This window comes from Pteronotus mesoamericanus, unplaced genomic scaffold (assembly GCF_021234165.1).
Source record: "Pteronotus mesoamericanus isolate MK-2021 breed Mesoamerican mustached bat unplaced genomic scaffold, CSHL_Meso_final contig_20, whole genome shotgun sequence".
In the NCBI taxonomy this organism is placed as follows: domain Eukaryota; kingdom Metazoa; phylum Chordata; class Mammalia; order Chiroptera; family Mormoopidae; genus Pteronotus; species Pteronotus mesoamericanus.
Genome location: NW_026555085.1, coordinates 46,448,535 through 46,474,821, shown reverse-complemented (window position 1 = coordinate 46,474,821; position 26,287 = coordinate 46,448,535). Strand labels below are relative to the sequence as shown.

At 35.5% G+C, this 26,287-nt stretch overlaps 1 protein-coding gene across 1 annotated transcript; it reads right to left on the bottom strand.

Moving 5' to 3' along the window:
- Window positions 1–2,289: 2,289 nt before the first annotated feature.
- SPACA1 (sperm acrosome associated 1) lies at window positions 2,290–18,425 on the bottom strand. The gene is made up of 7 exons (XM_054568862.1): window positions 18,149–18,425; window positions 13,060–13,116; window positions 8,985–9,086; window positions 8,174–8,280; window positions 7,425–7,560; window positions 2,970–3,090; window positions 2,290–2,446 (listed from the first exon to the last, which is right to left on the bottom strand). Exons 1-7 carry the CDS (start codon window positions 18,423–18,425, stop codon window positions 2,290–2,292), a joined length of 957 nt encoding a protein of 318 aa, XP_054424837.1.
- Between the last annotated feature and the right edge of the window lie 7,862 nt (window positions 18,426–26,287).

Below are 26,287 nucleotides of genomic sequence, written 5' to 3'. Positions count from 1 at the left end.
GCCTATTTTCCCAAGGCCTCCTTACTCAGCTCCAGCCTTGGGGCCCTCTCACCTGTTGGCGAGGCTGCAGTCCCTGAAACCAAGTGAGAGGGTTCCCAACATAAATTAACAGTTTATTTCTCTCTCCTGTTCCAAATTCATTGTTGATTGACCGGAGATCCTATGCCATGTAGTCCTCACATGAGGACCTGAGCATTTCTGGTTGCTCTGGTAGAGAAGGTGAATGTGGAGGAGTCTTTTCCATTATGTGACTGCTGTCTGTCCCATGAGCTAGACCCAGGTCAGAACAGAGGTTACTTCCCACAAATCTCCCTTAGAGACTCTCTGAATATAATTGATGTTTATTCTGACATAAATCAACACCCTTCCCTGCCTCCTGCTATGTGCTGGTTCCTGGAACAGGTGGTTGTTCTGACCTGGTCAAGCATGTTAAGTAATTTCTGTGCCTGGTAGCATCCACACACTAGTACCTGTGACCATCCCCATCTTCACCCCATATAATTCTTTGGCACCTGTTAAGTGGCCCAGGGATCCATGTTGTCTTGCAGGCTCCCAAGACATGCCCTGAATGTGTTTCCCTTAATAAACTCTGTTACCAGACTAGAGTGGCCAGCCTCTTTCTTTGGTCTTTCCCTGCCTTCTGTTTATAAAAGAAGATTTTAAGTCTTGGAGTTTTTCCCTGTGCTTGTGTGTACAGTGAGCTCTGGAAGTTTTCATAGTGAAATGTTCAAGTTTGAAAGTCACACTTGATGTGCTGCTCATAATTCGTTGGCTAGAACTGGTCATATTGCCCCACCCAACCATGAGGGCTGAGGAGGTATTGTCCTGCCATGTGCCTGAAAAGTAGACAGCCAGAAATATTCACTGAACAGCACTGACAACAAGACCTGTTAACCTAATTGAACACCGGTGGTCATTGAAACACAGTTTGAAATCACTGCTGTTCGTGGTTTTAAAAATAAGAATTGATAATAATTACTATTCAGGAATGTTTACCACCTATGCTAAAGTTGCATGACCATTCTCAATCAGGAATAAAAAATGGAAGGCTCATTTTGTTTTCACATTTATCCGGGACGGGGCACAGTGAGGAGGGATGTCAAAAGAACAATTCTTTTGGAATATTTTATGGAAACAATTTCTTTTCATTTAAAGTCTCTAGTAAATTCCCACAACAGATAAAATATTTTTCCAATTTTCATTGTTTCTCTCAAATACACATGCTATATAATAGAAAGCATGGATAATTCCACGACACAGACCATTTCTAGGCTACTAGAGGGAGGTATAAATGCCCATTTACAATGTCTTCTTCAGAGGTAAGTGTTAATGCTATCATCAGATAAATCACATAATGGCAATAAAGTTGGCATAGAATTCATCTAGAAAATTAAGTGCATTTTGTACTACTTTCATAACCTTTGAAAATTTATTTCTGATGAAGTCTACCTAATCAAATTATCTAATGCCTTGGTACTTTGTCTGATAGTTGTCCATAACTGTATCACATAATGATATAGGATAAAAAGGCAGTGATGATGTTCAGAAATTGTACCTTGCTTTTAAAATGTTATCTCCTGCATGCCAAATGCAACAAAGGTATTGTACTTAGTAGTTATTTAAAAGTCCTTAATTCACTGTTTCTGTGAGAAATCCAGGGTATGTTAAATTCATGTCATTTACTCAGCCACCTCCGCCTCCTCCTTGGTTCTCCTTTATATATTTCCTATATATAATCATGATTAAATTACCTGATATATGTAAAATGCTTTGAGAAAAGCTTGGCACATAGTAGTCACTAAATGTCATTATCGTTGTTATTATTGTTATTATTTCATGTGTTACAAGTGATGCTTTGTATGTCTCATGGCCTGCAGAGATTCTCAAGTATGGTTGGGGTTAGCAAGTTCAATCCAGTGCCCCCGGCAGGGAGAAAGTCTACTATGCAAGGTTTCTTCTATATTATACTTTTCTTCTTGGGGACAGAAAAGACAAATCACCTTAAAAGTAATCAAAGTGACCAAAAACGTGTTTGGAAGACTGTGTGTTTGTACCTCTACATAAATGTTACCAAGTGATTACCTGAAATGTGAAATGTTGAAAATAAATTAAAAAGAGTTTTTGATAAGTCTACCACAAAGATGTACTGATTAAAACAGCTCCTTCTCATCCTGGTAATTACCTTCAGACTGGTAAATCACTTGCATTATTATTAAAGTATTTCACTATATAGTTTATTTTTATAATAATGAATCTGGTATGTCCTGCTCTCCTTTGCCTTGTTATACATCATTCATTCCATTCACTTAAAGCATCATCTTCATGTCCAGTTGTTTCTGCTGGTGATCGGTCAAGAGAAGTCGATTCTTTGCGTCTCAGCGAAGTCTGCTCAGAATGCATCTTAGTTGCTGAGGCTTTTGCCCCCCAGAAGGACTTTACTGCTGCCCTGGGATATTAAACAAAAACAAAATGAAAAAAATCTCTTATATGAAAACTAAAAATAGATTTATATTTAATTTTCTCCTTAGAAATATAGAAGTGCCTCCTGAATCACAATTTATTTTTAGTGTGTGATACATCAGTTTCATTGTGATGGTAGAGCCCTCGGATGTAATTGGGTGTGATACTCATGTAGGTATTAGAAATATCCTCATATGGATACATTGGTAGTTTACAATAACCAATTTTGGAGTTGTGGTCATTACACCTGGACAAATATTTATTCAACAAACTTTTAAAGCAACTATCATGTGAAATTATAAAAATTGCATTTAAAAGCTCTCTCATGACTGGGAAGCAAGTCAAGAGATTAGGCAGCCGGCATGAGGGCCATCGCAGGGGAAGGAAGGCAGTTAGTTGGAAGACACGCGTAGAGGCATCACGGACAGGGCTTTGGACTCATGTGACAAGGGAGAGGCAGAGAGAAGGACATCGATCAAGGTGAGACTCACTTTCAGCCCTTCACCTACCAGTTTATAATTATGAAGATCAGTACAAAGATCACAAATATACACATAACAACTCCTATGGTCAGCACAAAAACTAGGACTGCATCAGTGTCTGGTCGTTTTGATCTTTTCACCTGCAGTTCTAGAGAAAAAAACACATACCTGATGATTATTACTACTGGGGAAAAAATAAATAAATGGAGAGCTAAATGGAAACTTTATTTCTGAAAAACAACTCTAGAAATATACAGAAATATTAGTGAACAGAAAGTTATGAATTAACTTGCTCTGCACGGTAAATGTCCTTTTCAAACATACAGGAAGTTGACTTAGATGATGAACATTCTGTATTCCCACCACCAGGATACTACCAAAAACATTTTACTATCCATCTATTTATCCTTCTGGCCCATCTTATATATATATATATATATATATATATATTTTTTTTTTTTGCATTTCAGAATAATTTGCTGATGTCTGCACACTTCCCAGCAAAATTGTTTGAATGGCATATCATTAATTATAGTTCAGTATTTGCTTACATTTTTTTCTTTTGGGGTAAAATTTCAAACAATAAATTGCACAATGATCTTAAATGTACATTTGCTTATTTTTGACAAATGCAAACACATATGTAACTTGAACCCCTGTCAGGACACAGAATATTACTATAGCCCAGAAAGTTCCCTTGAGCCCTTCCCAGTTAGTCCCTGTCCTATCTTTCTGAGGCAACAACTGTCAACTATGATTTTCTTTTCCACCATCCATTAGTTCTGCCTGTTCCAGAACTTCATAGGAATGGATACATATGAGTACAGTATGTATTCTTCTGTGTAGGGCTTTTTAAATCAATATAATGTTCAGAGATTCACCCATATTTGTGCATTCACCAGTAGGGGTTTTTTCTTTTTTCTTTTTTTAAACTGAGTAATATCTTTCAATTTGTTTATTCATTGTCCTATAGATGGACATCTTGGTTGTTCTAGTTTGGGGCAATTATAAATAAACTGCTATGAACAGTTTTGGAGAAGTCATTCTGTGAACACACATTTTCATTTCTCTTGGATAAATACATAAGAGTGGAACTGCAGGGTCACAGAGGAGAGGTACACTAAGTTTTCCAAGAAAAACTGCAAGATTTTTTTCTTAAACTGCTCATAATGATTGCACATGTTTTATAATTTTTTTTCTCCCAGATTTTGGCTGCTTATTCACTTTTCTAATGATTTCTTTTAATGAACTGAAAGTGTTTAATTTTGGTGAAGCCTAATTTATCAATGTTTTCTTTTAGGGTGATTGTTTTCTGAGTCACGTCCAAGAAACACTTTCCTACTCCTAAATCTCCTATGTTTCCTTCATAAAGCTTTATGGGTTTAGCTTCTACATTTAGGACTATAATACATCTCTGATTTTTGTACATGTTGTAAGATAGGGGTTGAAGCTCCTTGTTTTTCACACGAGTACCCACACAGCACTTTCAAACCAGCCATCCTCTCCATGTCCTTACGCTCTTCCCGTAAATAAGGTAATTAAAGGGACAAAGCCATTCTACCATGTGTGTTATAACATTGCTACATTGTAAATTGGTGAAAAGCCAATTTACATCAAGTATTGCTTACTTTGTGCATTATATAGCTTTCTTGTGGCTCTTTCCTGTCCCTAAATCAGAATCATAAAAGACTTAACTGAGGAGCGACCAGATGCAACTGTTGAATCGTACTGGTAAGTAAACCAACGTCCAAGGAGGTTTAATGATGTCTACGAGCTATGTTTTATACATTTTAATATTTTAATTTTGTGAACTACCAGTATATCAGAAGTCGTCCTATATAGGCAATCTCAACTGCTTATTGTCTGAATTTTTCTTTCTATTCTTTAAACGCCATGGAGTATAATTTTCCATTTTCCTTAGTAATTCTAGAGTTATCTACTCAGTTTAGTGATCTTACAAAATAATGCCAAGTATGACAGAAAAAATTACTTCATATTATATTCCAACATGGTTGAATTTAAAAAATCTTTTTAGTTTTGATAATTTTAGGTTTATAGAAGGTGTGGGATTTTTTAAAGCTCAAATAAAAGATATCCTTGAGGATTAAAACCTAAGAATAAATGCAAAATTCCTTTCCATTTATCTACTACCCTGTAATACTAGCCAAGAGAGGGTGAGGAATGAGGGGTATGAAGATGTTAGTTCATTTCAATTGTAGTCTTCTTACAGGGGGTCACATAGATTACTTGTATATCTAATAACAAAAAGGGCTGCATTTCCTAATGAAATTTTCTAATTAAAAATAAGCTGAATTTTTTAGTAAAACTAAGCTTATGTTTTATTTAGTTCCCTTGGGGCATCATAACAACCTACCACTGACCGGTTGACTTAAAAACAAAGAAAATTTATTGTCTCACAGTTCTGGAGGCTAAAATTCTGAATACAAGGTATTGGTAATGCCATCATTCCTCTAAAGATTCTGTGGGAGGATCCCTCCTTTCCGTTTTCGAGCTTTTGGTGGCCCATGTGTTCCCGGCAGAGGCAGCATAACTCTCATCTAACTCCGTGTTCTCATGGCTGTCTCCTCTCATATGTGTTAGTGTCTTCACATGGCATTCTCCTCTGCCTCTCTCTCTATGTCCAAATTGCCCTCTTCTTATAAAAATACCAGGATATTGGATTGAAGTCCCGCTCTAGTATGTAAGACCCTATCTCAACTGAACTCATTACATCAGCAATAACCCTATTTCCAAAAACAGTCACATTCTCGGGTTCTGGAAGTTGGAACTTCAAAATATCTTTTTAGGGGACACAAATCCAAAACAATGCTTAATTATGAAGGCTAACTATCGTAGAAGTGAAAGATCTCATATGTAAGGGAATGGATGGGAAATTTTCATCAACTAAATCATATTTATCCTAAAAATATTTCAGTTATGTACTTGTTTCAAGCCAGCACCGTATTGTGGACATTTATAGCCAACACATTTGTCTGATGTCTAAACAAACAAAATGGTCTCTCAGAGTGGTGTACCGAATTTTCACTTTAAAAGAAATGGGTAGATCCAAAGTGTTCCGAAAACATTTTACCACTTAACCAGTGAATGCACTGAGATGGAAGAGCTACCCGACCAGCCCTAAACTGCCATGACAGAGAAGTCAACTTTGTCTGATTTAAGGGCTGACATTTTGGGGTCTGTGTTCCAGCCCTTCGTTTATGTATTATCAAATGCATGTCACCCTCTAATATGGGAAGAGCTAACCACTATGATGTCCTAACAAAGACCAGTCTATGGGGACAAAAACCAGGAATGGTCCCCAAAATCTATATCCTGAACTAAACTCATTGATATATTTTGTAGTTTGATGACGGTTGATTCCTTTTTGCCTTTTATAGTACTTTACTGAAATTATCTTTTTAATAACACCTGAAATCCCAACATAGGAGTAAGATTATTAGCTTTTGCCATCAAGATATCTTTTAAAGACATTACACACCACATCAAAGAAAGTTATAAATAGTTTATTTTTAAAAATTATCCCCAAAACAGTTTAGGTTGTTTTCATTTCAATAAATGGTGTTATGTCACATGGTATCTCAAGACTACAGCATAAATTCTTTACCTGGGATTAAGAAATACCTTCAAGAAGTCCATGAACTCTCTTTCAAATTACAAGTAACTTTTGGAATGATTGTATATATGGGCATTTTCCTGGGAAAAGCCTCTTGAGCCTAGATTCGATTCTAAAAAATCCTGTGAGTGAACCCCCTCATCTCCAATAACAAAGATGACTACAACAATAAAAATGGTTAAGAAAATCTGAACTAAAGGAAATAATTATTTGGATATAGAAGACATCATAGTTTAAATTGAAAGGACATGTGCATGGATCCATTTTTCAAGAGAAGCAGTTTCAAACATGTGAAACTATGTTTAGGACAAGATTTGCCTTTTGTGACTGACATATATTGATAACTATTATTGTTTCATCAAAGAATATTTTCTTCAAGTGAGTAATTTTTTAAGACATGCCTTGATATAATGCTTCTTAATTTTAGTTATTGTATCAAAATTTTTATAAGCATTCATGAGAATTCTGTGTATCCATTTTTACTTTTGTGATAGAAGTAAAAGTAAGAATATAACCCAAGCTAGAGAATGGTTCTTCAGAGACATGTCAGGAATACACCAGTTTCTCAAAGTGAGGCACATCTCACTCTACTTTGTGAAAAAGAAATGAAGCACTACCTTGTAGAAAAGTCGAATTGAAATAAAGCAGTGGTTCTCAAACTGTGATCTCTGCCAGCAGCACCTGGGAACTAGTTAGAACTGCAAATTCTTGTGTTAGCCCTGCCCAAGATCTACTGAATTGGAAACTGCAGGTAAGACTAGCCATAAGTGTTTCAAGAAGCCCTCCAGGTGATTTTGATGCTCTCTAAAGTTTGAGATAAGCAAACCAAAACATTACTGGGCACTTACCATTTGATGTATAGACTGTGAATCTAATAGAGGCTACTACTTCATTATTATCCAAGGTATCACACTCATAAGCCAGGGGATGAATTTGCCTGTGTATTTCCAGGACTGCTGAATCATTTACAAGTACAATGGGTTGCTATTTTAAAAGAAATAAAGTATCAATATTTGTCACGTAAACTTAAGATCAGGAAACAATTTTATTTCCTGTAATAAAAGTAAAGAGTCACTGTCTCTCAGTCTAGGACAGTAATGAATTATGCCTTTGGATTTTGGAGTCAGACAATCCCGACAAGTACCAAGCCTGCCACTTCCTGCCTGTGTGACCCTGAACAAGTTACTCTCTGCATTTCAGTTATTTATCTGTAAAATGGGTATAATGATAGGAATTACCTCATAGAATTGTTTATGAGGGTTAAAAGAAATACTGACCTTTAATGTATGTCTGGCACTTAAGTCTTCAATTAATGTTAGCTACTGTTATCGTTAATACAATTCCCATGTATACAAATGAAAACCTTGCTTGCAAAATAAAGTAATGAATATTTTTAAGGTGTGATAATAGTTGATCCTAAAATGTAGGTGTGTAAATAATAAAAAAAAAATTTAAATTCCAGTAATAATAAACTATGATTTTAACTTCATTTTTGCAAACTGCTTTTAAAGAGAAAGTTTTCTGGCAGTCATCAAGCACTGAGAAACGTATTTTATCACTCACTAGAATGCACCAATTACATACATTCATTACTCACCTGCTCTGGCCTTAGAAGTTTCCAAACATATTTGAAACGATTTTCAGGAGTTGTATGAACACAAGCCAGCCTAACACTATCAAGGCTTTCTGATAATGGTTTACCCCCTGAAAAAAAAATTAAATACATAATACCATTGAGCATTGCAAATTACTTGATTACTTTATGAACAATTCTACTTTTAAAAGCCTCTTCCAATTTTAAAATCAGTTCTATGCTGGAATTTATCAAACTTATTGAGAATTTGAGAGTAGAAGAGCAGAGAGGAGTGATGGATACAAAGATAAAGTCACCAAAAGAATCAGGTAGGAGATACCATAGCTATCTGCTCCTTCTGCAGAACAAATTGTGGAGACAAGATATAGTCTGGGCAAACAGCTCAGTGATCTACTACACTTAGAGATCTACTAGTGGTTCCAATTTACTGGTTACAGGCCCCCATTAGAGATAATGAAATCTCAGAGTAGTGTAATTTGATATGGAACATCATTTAAAATTTAGGTTGAACCAATCTGCTGGTAAAATGTCATGACCAAAGTGTTAAAAGCATTTCATTATAGGACAGTCTTGACCACAGACTCTGAGTGAAATAAAGTTACAGTAAATATGTTAAATTTTAGACATCACTGAGAAATATAAAGCAAAAGCTGAAAGTTATTCAGAGCTATAGCTATTAGAGAAGTGGAATTTTAAGTTTTATTATGATTTCCTTTCAGTGTATCAATTCCACTCATGACAACCTGGGGTTAAGGATATTTCCCCAGAGTAAACTCTTTCCCCTTCAGTCCCTCTCCAATGGTGCCCAACTCACAGCCACAGTCTACTGGTCCACGGCATTCTTCCACCCGTACAATACACTTAGATTCACCTCCAGGGCATCCATTTGTTAATATGACTTCTCTGATACCAACACCTTTGGTAAAAGAAATGGGCAAATACTTGAAAAAAGAAATGAATTCCACAGAATTTTTTCTTTACCATCTAAGTCTTTTTTGAGACTTTTCTCCTAATTTCAGAAATTAAATTCTTAAATTCAGGTCGATGACATTTAAAGTTTTTAAGCCCTTCATTTTGAATTATTTCATAAAACAGCATTTCCCAAAGCAAGTTACATGTAACATTATCCCTTCTGGTTGTTGCCATTAGAAAAAGAATTCCATGATTATACACATTTGAAAATGATACATTAAATAAAATTAAAGGGACCTCTTTACTACAGAATTTTGTGGAAATTTTTAATATACTAATAAATTAACATGCTATTGTGTACACATTTTCATTGACCTAACATAAAATTTTAACATTTTAACATCTTTGAAATCAGAATGCATCTTAGAATTGATGGGAGGTCACAAATTGGCAGTATTTTCCTTTATGGAGGTGCATAAATTGTGCTTCTTACAGCCAATAAAGTCTTAGATTTAATGAAATACAATCACACACAATATGCCCCAAATTTATTTGAGGATGAGATTTTTTTGGAGGGGTAAGGGAGCTTGAAGCTTCTGGGGGAAATTCCAAAATTACTTTTTAACATCAAGTTTTTTAATATTTAGATTGGTAAGAAATGTAGCAGGAAAAACTATTAATGATAAAATCTCCATTTCCAACAGAATACTCTCTTTAGAATTGGCACACATTTTTATAACAAGAAATCCTTTACTAACTGATCTCAAATCTCCACTGAGTTTGCCTTGCATCACCAGAATTAAGGGAGATGATAAAATGCTGGGTCAGCAACATGGTGAACATGTACTGGGATAAGTAATTGCAGATGAAAAGGGGGCCACGTACCAAACCTGATAAGCTCAGGGAAGCCTGCACGGTGGGCCTTACAAACCACCCACGTAGGATCGTCTAAACATAAAAATGCCTAACTAAAAATTATGGTGGGTAGACACATCTTAGGCCTTTAACTTCCTTGACAAAGGTCAATATTTACCGTAAGTAAGCCTATTTATTTTTGCATCTAAGATAACTATCTCTGAAATGTCAGAGTAATTTTGTTTTCCAGATCCCTCAAGATACAACTGCAAGCATGAGAGCACAAGACCCTCGTTGTTATCTTGTCCCCACATTGTTATCTTGTCCCCGCTCCCTGTCCCCACAGTACCATTTCTGTGTATTGTAAATGTTGATAATTATCCTGTACCCACCAATGTAAAAGAATTATGTGTTTCCCTATTTTGCCCTTTCTTATCCGGTCCCAGAAATTTCCCTGGTTTCCTTTCTCCCTCCCTCTTAATCTACCATCAATGGATGTCATGCACCCTCCGTAAGTCTCCTCCTTTGATTATGATGTATAAAATAAGCTGCAAAACTGGCATTCTCCAGAGCATTTTCTCAATCTGTTGAGATTTTGCCTCCCAGCAATTGTTGTCAGTTTGGCCCAAATAAACTCATAAAAACCCTCTACAGCTTTGGATATTTCTTAAGTGGACATGACCTATGAAAAGACTGTATAGTCACAGATAAAGAAAATAACCAACTTGATTTCCTTGTTTACCAGAGTCCCTCTTTCAACTCCTACAAGATGTTAATCATAAAATCCATTCTTAAGGACAAGATATCTAGGGGTGGCTTACAATAGTGTTTCTCAAAGTTCAGCATGCATACAAATCACCTGCAGATCTTACTAACATGAAATTCTGATTCAGTAGGTTCTGAGATTCAGCATTTCTAATAAGCTCCCAGTCTATGTGGCTGGTCTCTGGACCAAATTTTGAGTAGCAACAGAGAGGACTCCATATGAATAAGGACCTGAAAGGTTGAAAGAGGAAAGGTCTCTTTTGATTAAAAGAGATGCCCAAGAATGGCTATAGTATGGTTCCACTTGAATTTAAGAAAGGTACCTCTCTAGACACACATCTTTATTCTGAAATGCATAACAACTTTTCAAGGAGCTGTTTTATGTATTTATTTATTTAGCCAAATACAATTTATTGCAATGATGTATATAGGTGTGAGATCTTCTTTTAAGTCCAAGTAACACTTAAAATTAAAAGCCTGCCTGTGTGTTCCCAGAGAAAGAAAACTTTCTGACCGCTAAAACATTGTTCTGGGGGTTCCAAAAAAATTTTCACTAAAACATTTTTTTCCTGTAAATAGTTGTCATAAATTGAAAAGATTTTTAAATATTAAAAAAATATTTTAGATGTAAAATGTTGTCTTTTCTGGTTTACTTTTCTTCTTAGCACTCATCACCATCTGACATATTACTTTTGTTTATCACTATGTCCCAACTAAAATATATACTCATTGAAGCCATAGTTTCCTCTGCTTTGTTCACTGCTGTGTTCCCAGCACCTATAATGATGCCTGGCACATCATAAACAAAAACAAACAAAAAAATCTAAAAGCCCCCAAACAGAAAATGTTGAATGAACACATGTGAAATATATAATTTCTGAAACACATTTTTAAATAACAGAGTAAGAGAATACATCAATTATTGGAATTACCATAAAACACATTCTCTTACGAAAATGTCTCCGCTTGTACCCACTTAAGCTCCCACCCTCATGAGTTCCACAATATCCTCTGCCAAATTATTTCCATATTGAAAATAATGTGACCAAATAAAGTATAACTTGTTAAAAAAAAAAAGAACATGTCTCAAGTAAGCAACGGAAGAAACATATAAATTGCAAATGAATAATCACAGGTTTATTAAATGGATTCTTTTCATTTTCTTTCATTCATTTCAAACTTAAGGTAGAGACAGGCTGAAAACTATCTCAAGAGACAGAAAGTATAACAGTGCCAGGGGCTACGGGGAGGTGGAAGTGGGAAGTTAGAGTTTAATGCATGCAGAGGTTTTTTTGGGGGGATCATAAAAAAAATTCCGGCAATGGATGTGCTTAATGTCACTGAATTGTACATTTAAAAAATGCTAAAAATTTTTATGTTAGGTATATTTTACCATACATACTCACACACAAAAGCTATCTCAAATAAAAGCATTTCAGGTATAATTTTTGACCAAAAAAAATTGTTCTGATATAGATCTGCATGGATTTTATGCCTTATTATCCTTTGGTTTTTGTCTTTCCCTCCTATCACTGACTTCTTTTCCCCAAGGTAGATTCTATTTAAAACAAAATTAATTTCATTGTGAATTATCTATTACCTTCTCAGCATGCTGCTCTACAGAGGTTCTGAAAAGATGGACTTCTAACCAGTAGCATCAGCTTCATTGATGAATTTGTTTATAAATATAAATTTTTAGGCCTCTCTGAAGGCCTGGTGAGTTAGAAACTCTGAGGAGAGCCAGCAATCTGTGTTTTAAAAGTCCTTCATGAACTTAGGATAAACAGTTAAGTTTGGGAAACACTGGTCTATTACAGAGTATGTGTTGCCTTAATTTTACCATGTGAGAGGTTTTATGTCCAATTTCTATTTATGAAATGATTAAAATAAGCCATAGTCCTTGAATAATATCTTCCCCACAAAACCAATATCTCTTCTCTCCAAGATACGACATATAAATTGGAGAAATGTAGAATTTAGTATAGACTTATAAATAAGCAAAATTTTTTTTGATAGATTTGCCAACACAGTATATGGGAAGACATCTGTGAGATGCATCACAAGACTTTTCATCTTCTGAACATCTGTGAGAGAGATAAAGTTTTACTTTGGTTAAGGCAGTATCTGTGCCAAAAAATACAGGGAGCTGGCTTAATATAAGACTTAGAGGTTATAAACTGATACGTCCAACCTTTTAAAACAATTAGCTTGTGTTTATGTCTGAATTACAGTCATTAGAAATAAAAATAAATGAAAGATAATGAGAGTACACTAAATTACAAATAAAAATTGCCGCACTATTTTTACGTTTCCTCCCCGCAAATTACAAAATCGTTTATGTGCTCTGTGACACTTACCACATGTAACGGTGCACATCCCAAATTCTACTTCTTTGACTACTTTCATATTTGAAACTAAAAGTGCAAAGACACATTATTCAATCACATGAAAACTTTTCAAAGTGGAAAATTCTTATTTAGGGGTGGAGAATATAGCTACTTATCATATGGGAAGCAAACATTTTTAAAGTTTTATTAAATCAGAAAGGTAATACTATTCCCAGTACAGCTATTATTATTTAAATCAAAAGAAACTTAAACCTTTCAGTAATAAATTAAGAAATAACTTACAAAGAAAGTTTATACTTAAACCTTGTATATAATTTTTTTCATTAGTTTAATACATGATTAAAGATCTATAGAAGGTGAGGAAAAAAAAATACAGCCAATTGAAAGGCCCAATTTTTCCAATTCTCTATTTTTCAAAAAAATTTGAGTATATCACTTTTATCCAAAACAGAAGTCTTTTTATCAAGTGTTCGTTAAAATCATGTGTTATAGATTGATTCTACTTATTCTCATTTAAGATGATAAATTATTCCTATGACTTTACTTCAACACTTCATTAGCAGGATGATCTAGGAATATACAAATATTTGAGTAATTAAATATTGTTGTTTTCAGATCACATGAAAATGTGTTTCTTTTTTTCTCATTGTTCTGAAGTTTGGCATGAATTCCACCAGCTGTAGTATATAACTGATTCTTTATAACTCAGATTAGGGCTAAAATCTCAAAGGAAAAAAAAATTAAGTGAGGTGTTAGAAGACAATTTTTAAAAGGCATTGTGTCTGGAGACAACAATGTTACATGAGAAAACACATTGGAGTTGGAGTTCAAATTGCTGCTTCTACCACTAAGTAATTACCTGTTTTAAGTAAATTAGTTAAAATTCTGTCAGGCCTAGTTAATCCTTCTCTAAAACTTAAAAATGAGAACGTACCTCATTTGATCATTGTGAGAATGAATGAGAGGGTGTGTGTGAAAGCATTCTGGAACTTGTTTAGTGCTATAAAAATGCTTAAGATACAACCTCGTTCACACTCATTTTTCTACTTATTGATTTCATATAATTCTAAGATATTTTTTATTTTTATGACTGCAAGACAGTATTTTCATAAACACTTACATTATATACTCATAATTGGTCCCTTTTATGCACCAAATACAGTGCCTTCAATATGTAAGCACTAGATATATCTATGTTAATAAATATTGACTTTGTTAAATAAAGTTATTTGGATTATCATAATCAACTTTGAATTGACATTTTTACTTGAAATGCTTGGGTACTTTCTACTGAATGTTATGAAATATAAATTAAAAGCCAAATCTTGAACATATAAAACACTGGTAGGAGAATGAGTATTATATTACTTTTAAATATAACCTCTTTTCTAAAACCATTCAAAAAACCAATTAATCAGCTCTACTGTTCACTATCTAGGGTTACTTTGGGAAACTTACTTAAAGTTCCCCTAACTTTTAAAAAAATGAGATTCAATCAGACTGTCTCCAAAGTTGCTTTCACTTCTGTTTGAGCGCCCCTGAGGTTATTCATGACTTTCTTTTTTTCATGGGGATCCTACAATGATGGGTCAAGGAACTTATATGTATCTGCACTTCACTGGAGTATTTGTCAAAATTTCCCATTATATACCTATGAATAAAAAGGAAAAATATGGTCTACGTCTCAGTAAAATTTCACGTATAACATCTTAAACAGTAAGATATACTGATGCTAATTAATCAGTGGTGTCAAGGCGGTAGGAGTCATGTGTCACAGGACTCTGTCCTGTTCAACATTTTTATTAATGACTAGGATAGTACTGATTTCATGCTGACTGAGTCTGTGGACTCTGCAAAACTGGAAAAGAGAGTAAATATCTTAGAAAATAAATTTAGATCTAATAATAACAGAGTGGAATATTGGACAAATTTGAAAAAATGAAGCCTTAGAGAAATAAAATCCTGTTTGTAGGGCTGAAAAGTCAGCTGTCCCCAAAATATAGGCGAAAATGAGAGTTCAATAGTGAGTTTAATAGGAATCAAAAGTGTAACAAGGATTCCCTAAAAAATCTACTGGCTCTTAGACTGCACTGATGAAAGCTTAGCATTCGCAATGTTGCCGCTAATGATCCGGTTCTTTTTCATTCTGGCCAGATCCTGAAATGTTCTCTTCAGTTTCAGATAGGACGCTTTCACTGTTGGTATATCATCAGAGTTCAGTCTTAACTTTTTAGTTTCATTTTTGAAAGTTGATTTGTAAGGTTGATATTTCATGATTTTTAATTTCTCAGAGGTTTTCCAAAGAAAAAAATACTATATATTTATATAGGCTATAACTCATTTTATAGACTAAAACTCATTCTATCTTGCAATTATTATGTGGACCTGCTTTTGGTCCCTTTTATAAATCTAAATAGGTTAACAGTAAGGTTTATAAATCATAGATTTATGAAGGGTATATAATAGGCATAAAAGGCATAGGGATATAAAAGGATTAAGAGTATGTGTGTATAACAAGAATAATAAGAATAATGTATATATATACATATATCTCATAGTATCTTAGTGATTTTTCCTATATTCTTTTGTTATTTCATCATCTATAGAATCTTTCGGGAAGATATAAGGAAGTCTAGAGATACCTCTCTCATAGTCTATTTTCAGCTTTTATTGAACACAATTGGGATTTTAGAATTTATTTTTTTGTCTTTAATGGCAAAGAGAAGAATATTGACAGAAAAATGTTTTACAATTATTGGATGAATCAGAGGATGAACATAGAGAAACAAATAACAGCACTTTGGATGCTAGTGATGATGGTAAAATTGACTGCATAAGCAAAATTAGAGATGATATCTTAGATGAATATCCTAGATGGATTATCTCTAACTCATAAATCAATGAAGTAACATTATATTTCTAAGGATGAAAAGAATATATGGCATTCTTATCCAGTTAGTCCTTTCGAAAGGAAGGACTTGATTCTGAAATGTTTTGTGAAAATGAGCCAGACCAGACTGTTTTGCTAAAAGGATACAGAGAGGATTCTTTCCTTTTTAAAGCTGTTTATACACCAAAATTTACTTGAAAGGTTTGTAAACAGACAAATCAATGGCAGGTGTGTATACAAAGGTGAGTGAAAGAAAACAGAAGATGTAGAAATGAATAAAGTCATTGGACCAATAATTCTACTTGTTTATAAATCTAAGATGAAAATGCTTTTGCAAATATGGAGAAAGAACATGGCAGTCTTCTCTTCAACAAAATATGTGCCTTTGTAATTTTCAAAAGTATTGTTTTGACAATGCAAGTGCAAAAAGAACAAAAGTAATGATAACAAAAATTTTTACAGATTTACTTGAAATCTGAAATCAGTATTTACAAGATGGATATATTTCAGAGTCATGCATAACAACAAATGAGCTTTTAGTTTTACTTATAGTACTTTATCCCTACATCTTCAAAACCAGGAAAAATGAACTAAAAACTGGGGGATTTCCATTTAAATTCTTATCAAAATTTCAAATGTTTTCACTACTTTATTCTTCCTTTTGAAATTATTTGTAAAATGCTTTAAAAGTAAAAATACAAACAAATAAATGCCCAATGGATTGTAAATGGTGTTGAATATTTTTATACTGGTCCACTGGGCATTAAGGGGGCCTTTGCCAAATTCTAATAATGGCCTTGAAAATTCAGATCTCAGACACCTCAGATTACTTAAAGTTCTGGATTCTCACTTTCCCCAGGAAAAAGTAGCTATGCATGAAATTGTATACATAAAATTCCAGAAGGTACATGGATTCCCTGAAGTTCACTAAAAAAAAGAAATGGAGACACTGAGAAAATAACTTTCCAGCATTTCCATTTGAGTCTAAGGCATAACTCCATTACCTAGGTTTACTCCAAACTCCATTTACCATTTTACACCTAGAACTATCCCTTGACCAGTTTAATACCAAAATTGTTATTTCAATTACTTTTAAAATGAGAGTGAAGCAGTAGCTACTATGCTTTAAAACATGTTGTTGTCTTTTCTAGTCCTTTTCCTTTTTCACATTTCCAAAGTCAAGGACCCTCTAAGCTCTCTGTAATGTAATCAAGGCAATAACAAATCTGGATCCCACCATTAACCTTAGATAGTCAATTTCTGTCTGTCACTGAGGGTCACTAGCTGTCATCAGGAAATAACAGAAAGGCTGATAAATATAGTACCTATTCTATATGCATAGAAGACATGAGACTGCCAAGAATATTAAAAGAATCTCAGCTGGGTCATTTAAGAGGGAAGGGAATCATTCTCCTCTGGATGGCTGCAAACCTGCAACTGACCTTTTACCTACCAGCATGTGAGTTACGAATCAATATAACAAGTACAGCAGCTTGTCAAGTTTTATTGCTTAATGAGCCAGCAGAATAAGGCAAATTTATGTACCAAGCACAAGCTCATTCTCCCTTGGTTAACACGTTATCATCTAACAAAACCACTAGTTAGATCCCTTGATAGGTGTTTTCGAAGGCCATTTTTCCTTTGTGGTTCGAAGTTGAACGTACAAATAAAACACCAACACACTGCAGAGATGCTCAAGGTTGGGGATGCAAGAAGCTGACATGAGGCTTTGGGCAGTTCTGTCAGCATATTGATCTATCCAGATGTGTAACAATGAGGGAAATCCTGAGTTCCATTGTGTTCCAACATAAAGCGCAAATATTAAAAGAAGAAAGACCTTAAGCAATATAAAACTTCAAAAAAAAAAAATCTACAGTGGGGAAGGAGAAACTGCAAAGGGAGTCAAAATAATTTCAATTGGTGAAAGGTTACCCCTGACTCTTAATCACTTAAAAAAAAAAAATCTTTTTAGCAGTATCTCTGTAGCAACTTTTATATATGGGATTGTTCAGCTTGCTGTGGCCTTTGAAAATTAACATATCTTTTGTCAAGGCCATTATGTGCTTTAAAAAAATGTATAAATTCGGGGCTGTTGGGAAAAGAGCTCTACGGACCTTAACAGGGTAATTCTTAGTATCCTTGGACAAAGTTCTGGGCTTTGCCCTCAACATGTGCCTTTGTCCCCACCAAGGAACCTTCCACCCTCACCATCCTCCTCGGTCCCAGGCTGCGGGATGTGCTCAGGCTCGTGAGCACCACTGTCAGACTCCACTTCGGCTTCACTCTCGTTCTCGTACTGGTCCTCGACCTCGCTCTCGCCCTCGCTCTCGCCCTCGCCCTCTCCTTGGCTTTCTGCGCGGGCCAAACCGGGATCCTGAATGGCAGCGGTGACATTGGTCCCGCACGCGGACTGGAGGCCCGCCAGGAACAGCCAGCCGACAACCAGCAGCAGTCCCGCGGAGCAGCCCGCGGCCCCGGGCCTCATGATTCTCGGCCCCACGGCCGCCCAAGGCTCCGTCGCAGCCGCCCGCTCCCGACCAGACGTGCGTCGAGGACAGGAGCCACGGCTCTCCGAACCCGCTCCCCCTCTTGCCGCACCCCGGCAACCACTAAGGCGTCACAGCTCGCCACGCACGCGCGGTTGACCGCCTCGTTCTCGGCGCCGGTGGAAAGCGTGGGGACCCGCCTGCGTCGCGCCTCCGCCTGCGTCGCGCCTCCAGGGCCACTTCCGACGGAGTCACTTCCGGGATTCCAGACGTGCTTGCGGCGCTCCTTCAGCTAGTGAGGCAGGGGTCAAGCACTGCCCCGGCTCCTCTCCGTCACTCTGTGCTCCCAAAAACGTTCTTCCTACGTTTACGACGCTCTGAACCAGATTCTCTCTTCTGTGACTCCTTTTACGTTGACTTGCTTTCGAATTCCTTATGCCGAATATCTAACACTGTTTGCATCAAGGTGGATTGTCAGAGCCTTCTTGAGTATGGGGCCTCACACTGCATCCGTTTCTGCAGGCGAGGCTTCATTTATAGAAGATGTGAGGTTCCACTCTCTTTCTCTGACCTGAACACTATTGTTAAAGTAGCTCAAGCATATATTTGCACTTAAGATTTTGTGCAGTGCCTTCAGCTCTGCGTAGGGTTTCCTTGTGCTAGATGAGGAGCTGTGAGAGAGGAAGGGAGAAAGAAGGATGCAACTATTAACAAGATAGTTTTCCATTCTATATCTGGAGAGTTGATGCTTTTGCAACCAAATTGGACTTACACTTAGGGGAAAATAATTTTTTCTCCCGGGAGCAAGTTTCTAAGAGCAGAACACCTCCCCAATTTTTTTGTTTGGCAAAAACTCCTATATCGAGTCTACATTCTGCTTCTTTCTTTTACTTTTGAGTTCAGGATAAGAACAAGTTATCTAATATCCCGTGGTTACTGTAAAACAAGGGTCTTCCACAATGCCATTTCATACTGTCCTACCCACACGTATTATAAACACAACTTAATTGCTTTCTTGGTTTGTTCATCTAATTCCTCCAAAATAGGTGTGCCTCTCACCTTGCATTCTGAACACAGACTCCAGGTGGCAAGCCTAAACTGTCCTAATTTCTGAACTCAAAGTTTCCCCCCAAATCTCAAGTTTATTTATAGTATCTATAATATATAATACACTTATTAACATGGCTAAAACTTTTAATGACAATACCAAATTGGTGAGGATGTGGAGGAAGTAGATCACCCATATATTGTGGTGGGAATGTAAAATGGTACTGTTTTTCAGAGTGGCTGTATCTGTGCTGTGCCGTCATTCTCTGGCCATCGTTTCAAACTATGTTGTTACACAACTGAGTAATTTTGTGATAGAAACTACAGAAAGCCCTGTGAGTTTTTGTACATAGGAATAGTGGTTTCAAGTAGTCACAGTATAACCTCTCAATCTATCGCATGTTCAGTAGCTTCTTGTCTTATTCCAGCCTCAGCCTCTCCCACTCCTTTATTTTCTCATATAATGGAGTTATGGAGCTGCCCACAAAGGCCTTTCTTTTTAAAGGCCTTCTTACAACAATAAGAATTTATAAGGTGTTAAGGAAAGAGTAGTGCCCAAAAAATGTTCCTTCTCTATTTTAATAACAAGAGTTGAAAAGGCCATTGAAAATTAAATGATGTTCTGTAGAAATATGATCAGCATTTTGTGAAATAAGTGTCACATTGTTAATGTCTTGATAGAGGGCATATGGTACTCTCAAATTTCTCTATTTGTGGGACAGTCTAAGCTGCATTTTCTAGATTGAATAAGCTACCCTGTCTGTGATTATTCAGCTTTTAGGTGCATAGTCATATTTAGCTACGTGTGCCCCAGGTTAATACAGAAAACAGAAATTTAGAATTTGCCCTGATCTTTGGATTTCCCCTGCAATTTTTATGATCACTTAGAGAGACTCTATATACAGCTGTTGTGGAATGTTCTATAAATGTCAGTTATATTCTTTTTGTTGATGGTGCTATTGAGTTCTTTTATATCTTCGCTGACTTCTGTCTGGTTATTTTAATGCTAAGAGAATGATGTTTGATTGTCCAGCTATGATTTTGGTTTGTCCCTTTGTCCTTTCAGTTCTATCAGTTTTTCCTTCTTCACACATTTTGCAACTCTTGCTTGGTGTATACACAGTTAGAATTGCAATGTCTTCTTGGTGGATTGATCTGTTTGTCATTACATAATATCAACGCCATTTCATCAATCCACAGAGTCCACCAGGCTCTGCATGACTTTACCCTTCCTGTGCCACAGACCAGAAACTCCCAAGGCATTATACTAGGGCAATTGTATGTTCATCTCATTTGTTTCCCATCATTCAGGGATGACTGTTCTTCATTGCCTGATGGTTCAGTGTTTTGAAAACTGTTTTTCATATTTTTTACTGGGTTTTTTTTTGCAGGGTTTGGGTGTTCTAGAGGTGGCAGGGTAAAATTGGTCCCCCTTTTATTCCATCTTTGGCATAAGCCAAAGTCCATATATGAGTTCAAATAGTATTGGATGTAGCAGATTCCTTCCCTACATTGCAGTCTTTAAATGACAGTCTAGGAAATTTAGACCTTCAGAAATCTTCAATTGAAAACTATGAATAAGGACTGAGTCCAACTTTGCATTACAGTTCAGGGATAAGGTTAAATCTCACAGACAAGATTCTGTGACTCTCTTGTGAGCCAAGTTTTATAGCTGTTCCAAGTCCACATTTTCTACATCTCAAAAATCACTTTTGATTCAGTTAATAAAGCCTCTTCTCTGAATGGTTATCATTAATAGACTAGTATGTAGAATAGTTTCCTTATAGGAGCCAAGTATTTAGGGGAAAGTGCCCCATAGACATCATTATTAGACAACATTTCTAAACATTAGATAACTTTCCCAAGTTTGAGATGGCTTTTCCCTCATCTCAATCTGGGTTGTACAAGCTTCTATGCAGGTGCTATGTGATAATCAGTAGGGCAGGTCCTTGAACAATGTAGTTTCATTCAATATTGTTTTGTTATAAATGTTTATGAGAAAAAAATCAATTCTTATCCGGGACCACTGTCTGTGTGGAGTTTGCATGTTCTTCACATGTCTGCATGGTTTTTTTCTGGGTATTCCAATTTCCTTCCACATCTCAATGATGTACATGCTAGGGTAATTGGTGTGTCTAAATTGTCCCAATATGAATGTGTCTGTGTGTGTGCATGAGTATGCCCTGTGATGGAATCGCATCCTGTCTAGGGTTGCTTTCTGCCTTGTTCTCTGTGACCCTGAATGGAATAAACAGGATAGAAAATAAATATCATTTGTTCTTATTAATCTTTGTTAGATGTGTGTAGAGCTCACATATATCTTGATGTTTAATATTAGAATGGTAAAATTGATTTTGTTATATACATCATTTTGCTTAAGTTGCAGTTTCTAAGAACCTACTGACATTAAGTGAGGATTTACTGTACTTTTCAAATAAAGTGGTACCTCGGTACTCATTAATTCATTTCCGAACTCATGAGGAGTGCCAAAACTAACGAGTACTGAACAATGAAGCATTTTCTCTTGCAGGGCGGCATTGTGACTTATACAAGTTCTAGCAAGTGCGAGAAGTCCCAAGTAAGCCCCGAGTACAAGGTTTGATGAGTTCTGAAGCCGATGAGTACAAAAGTATTACTGTAAATGAATCTTATACATTTGAATCTTATAAATGTACACATCACCTGAACTTTAAATTAATATTTTATTTAATAAAGATACCTTTATTTGTAGAAGGAGCATCATGATGGTATCAGTCTCTACCCTTTCAGTATAATTTGTTTGAACATTGTATAACATGATAGGGACATTCTCCATCTTTCCCAAGTTTTTCACAAGAAATTTTTCACACTAAACTTAGGATTAGTTACCTGAAATAGTGGTACATTTCCTCTTTTCCTTTTTAACTTATTGAATACAGTTTATGAAATTGTGAATGTTTTCAACTTGTAGATGAAAGATAATCTTATATGATTTTTTAAAAATCTTGGATTAATATTATACAGTTACTCTTTACTTGCTAGGTAGACTATATTTACATCCAAGAAGTCATAACCATTCTTAACATGTACACACCAAACAACAGGGTATAAAAATATGTGAGACAAAAATTGTTGGAACCGAAAAGATAAATAGACAAATCCACTACTATAGTTGTAGACTTCAATACCCCTTTTCCAAATAATTGAGAAATCAAGCAAGCAGAAGATAAGTAAAGATATAGTTGACCTGAATAGCACTAACAGTCACCTGTATCTAATTGTTGACATTTATGAAATACTCTACCTAACAGCAACCGAATACACAGTCTTTTCAAGCTCATCTGGGACATTCACCAAGATAGACCACATTCTGAGCGATAAGGCACACTTTAACAGATATTAAAAAAATAGAAATGATACACAGTATGTTTAAATCATTTACATTAGCACCAAAAATACTTAAGTATAAATCTAAGAAGATATTTCAAGATCTATATGAGATAAACTACAAAATTCTGATGAAAGAAATCAAGGAACATTTAAATATATGGAGAGATGATACATGTACATGGATAGGAAGACTTAACATTTTCAAGTTGTCAGTTCTTTCCAACTTAATCCTTAAATTCAATACAATCCAAATCAAAATCCCATTTGTGGATATCAGCAAACGAAGTCTAAAGTTTACATGGAAAAGTAAGAGAACCAGAATAGCCAACACAGTATTTAAAGGAGAAGAACAAAGAGATTGACACTACCTGACGTCAAAATTTAATATAAAGCTACAGTAATTAAGACAATGTGATATTGGCCAAAAATAAAGGATAAATAATCTTGTGGAACAGCAGAGAGCCCAGAAGTAGACACCAACAAATATAGACAACTGATTTTTGACATAGGAGAAAGTAATCCTTTCAACAAATGGTTCTGGAAAAAAACTGGTCAACCACATGCAAAAAATAAAAGTTTAAAGTAGCTCTTAGGCTTAAATGTAAAATGCAAACTATAAAACTACAGTGTATAAAACTAGGATATATCAATAACATAGAAAATCTAGGCAACTAGGATTGGGAATACTTTCCTAGATATAACAAAGCCTAATCCCTGAAAAAATTGGTTATTTGGACTTCATTAAAATTTAAAAACTTATGCTCTGTGAAACACACTGTTAAGAGAATGAAAAGACAATCCACAGACCAGGAGAAAATATTTGCAAAACACATATCTGATAAAGGACTGGTATCCAAAGTATACAAAGAACTCTTAAAATGTAACACTAAAACAAACAACTTAAAAATGGGCAAAAGGTCTGAATAGGCACTTCATCAAAGAAGATATAAAAGTGGCAAATAAGCATATGAATATATACTCAACTATCTACTTCTATATGTCATTAGGGAATTGCAAATTAAAACAACTACATATCACTACATATGTATAATTCAAAACTCTGAAACAGCAGATGCTGGTGAAGATGTAGAGCAACAGGAACCATCATTCACTGATGGTGGGAATGCAAAATAGTATGCCTGCTTTGGAAGACAGTTTGTTAGTACAGTATTTAATATGCTAAGCAAAATAAGCCAGTCAGAGAAAGACAAATACCATATGGTTTCACTTATATGTGAAATATAATGAACAAAATAAACTAACAAATGAAATAGAAACAGACTCATAGATAGAACAGACTGACATCTCTCAGAGGGGAGAGGTTAGGGGGACCGGGTGAAAAAGGTGAAGAGGTTAAGAAAAAAAACCATGTAGACACAGCAGTATGATGATTATCAAAGAGAAAGTGAGTGTGGGATATAGGTGAAGGCAAAGGGAGTTAAATGGTGATGGAAGGAGACTTGATTTGGGGTGGTGAACGTACGATACAATATACAGATGATGTATAATAGAATTATGCTCCTGAAACCTCTATAATTTTATTAACCAATATCACCCCAATAAATTCAATTTAAAAATATGGTAATCACGCTAATAAAGAAATGCTCAGTAAAGTAACAAAAAAATAAATGAAGGACATTTGATACCCACCCCCAAATAAACTAAACATACTTTTTACTATGTTATCAACCAAGGAGAAGTTGAGCTTCTTGGTATTAACTAAAAGGGAGTTTAAAATCTAAGTCCACACAAAAACCTTCACACAGATATTTATAGCAGCTTTATTCATAATTGATAAAACCAGGAAACAAAAAAGGTGAATGAATAAACAAATCTGGTACATCCATAATGAAAAATATGCAATGAAAAAAAATGAGCAATCAAACCATGAAAAGGTATGGAAGAAACTTAAATGCATATAAGCCAATCTGAAATAACTACATGCTATATGATTCCAACTATATAACATTCTGGAGAAGACACAACTATGGAGACAACAAAAAGATTAATGGTGCCAGAGGTTCAAGGGCAGGCAGAGATGAGGAGATGGAGCACAGGTAATGGGGGGGCAGGGAAACTATTTTGTACTCTACTGTAATAGTGGGTATATGTCAAAACCCGCAGGATCTACAACACAAAGAGTAAACCCTAATGTGGACTATGGACTTTAATTTATTACAGTGTATCAATATTGGCTCACTAATTGTAACAAATGTACTACACTGATAATGTGAGATGTTAATAATAGGGCAACTGGGGGCAGGAAGTTGGGAGGGGAGAGTGAAAGTTCCCATATACCTTATGGGAACTCTACTTTCTCTCAATTTTCTGTAAACCTAAAACTGCTCAGAAAATAGTATTAATTTTTTAATTAAAAAAGAGTGAAAAAAGAGCTAAACAGTGAGCATAAGGCTGGACTTCCCAGCTTTTCTCAATCCGTTCATGGTAGGGGGTGATCATACAGGAAGCTGTAACTGCCTCCAGCCCTACTCAGAAGAGCAGAAAGCACACTATCTCAACATATCTGTAGCCCATTTATGGCTTAGGCCACAGAACACCTGTTGGGAAATTTTGCTCTAAGAAAACAAGAGCCCTGGCTGGTGTGGCTCAGTGGGTTGAGCACCGACCTGCAAAAGAAAGGGTTCCCCGTTCAATTCCCTACAAGGGCCCATGCCTGGGTTGCAGGCCATGTCACCAGCAGGGGTGCACGAGCTGCAACCACACACTGATGTTTCTCTCCCTCTCCTCTCTCCCTTACCCTCTGTCTAAAAATAAATTTTTAAAAAAGAAAACAAGAGAGAAAAATGATAGTTTAAAGTATTTTCATTGTGAAAAATCATGAGCTATATACTGATTAATGAGCAAATTTTGAAATAATTATTTCTGTTGCTGGAAAGATGCGGCAAAACTGGAATGCACTAACAATGCAGGTTTCATAGTAAGTTGTTACAGTCTTTTTCTCAAACAACTTATCCATAAGTTTCCAAAACTCTAATAATATTGCATATACTTGAATTCAATAATTCCATTACTGGTAAATTATGCTATGGAAACAAATTTAATGAATTAAATTACTGCATAAAATGTTTATTACAAGATTATTTATAAAAGCAAAACATGGAAATGATCTGACTATTCATGTAATAGGAAAATGATTAAATAATCTTTAGTGGACTCAATGGAATATGATGTAGCCACTAGGATGTTTGATTATAATCGGAATTGTTAATAATCATGATTACAGTTATTTCAACAAAGTACCGTATGAAAAAGAATGAATAAAAAGCTTCAAACATCACATTCTTTTCATTTAACCTTCACGAGTTTGTCCACACTTGCCCCATAGCTTGGAATAAATGGTGTACAAATACAACCATGTAAACATCATATGTGAATGTACAGATACTGGCAAGGCATTGAAATTGAAAAGCCACATGGTGAGATT

Coding starts and splice junctions, on each gene's coding strand:
- SPACA1 (XM_054568862.1), bottom strand. CDS start 18,425: ATGAGGCCCGGGGCCGCGGGCTGCTCCGCGGGACTGCTGCTGGTTGTC. Junction 8,281..8,984: donor TGGACCAGTAGACTGTGGCT/GTGAGTTGGGCA, acceptor TTTTTTTTTCAG/GGGGTAAACCATTATCAGAA. Junction 2,447..2,969: donor ATCTTCATAATTATAAACTG/GTAGGTGAAGGG, acceptor TTAATATCCCAG/GGCAGCAGTAAAGTCCTTCT.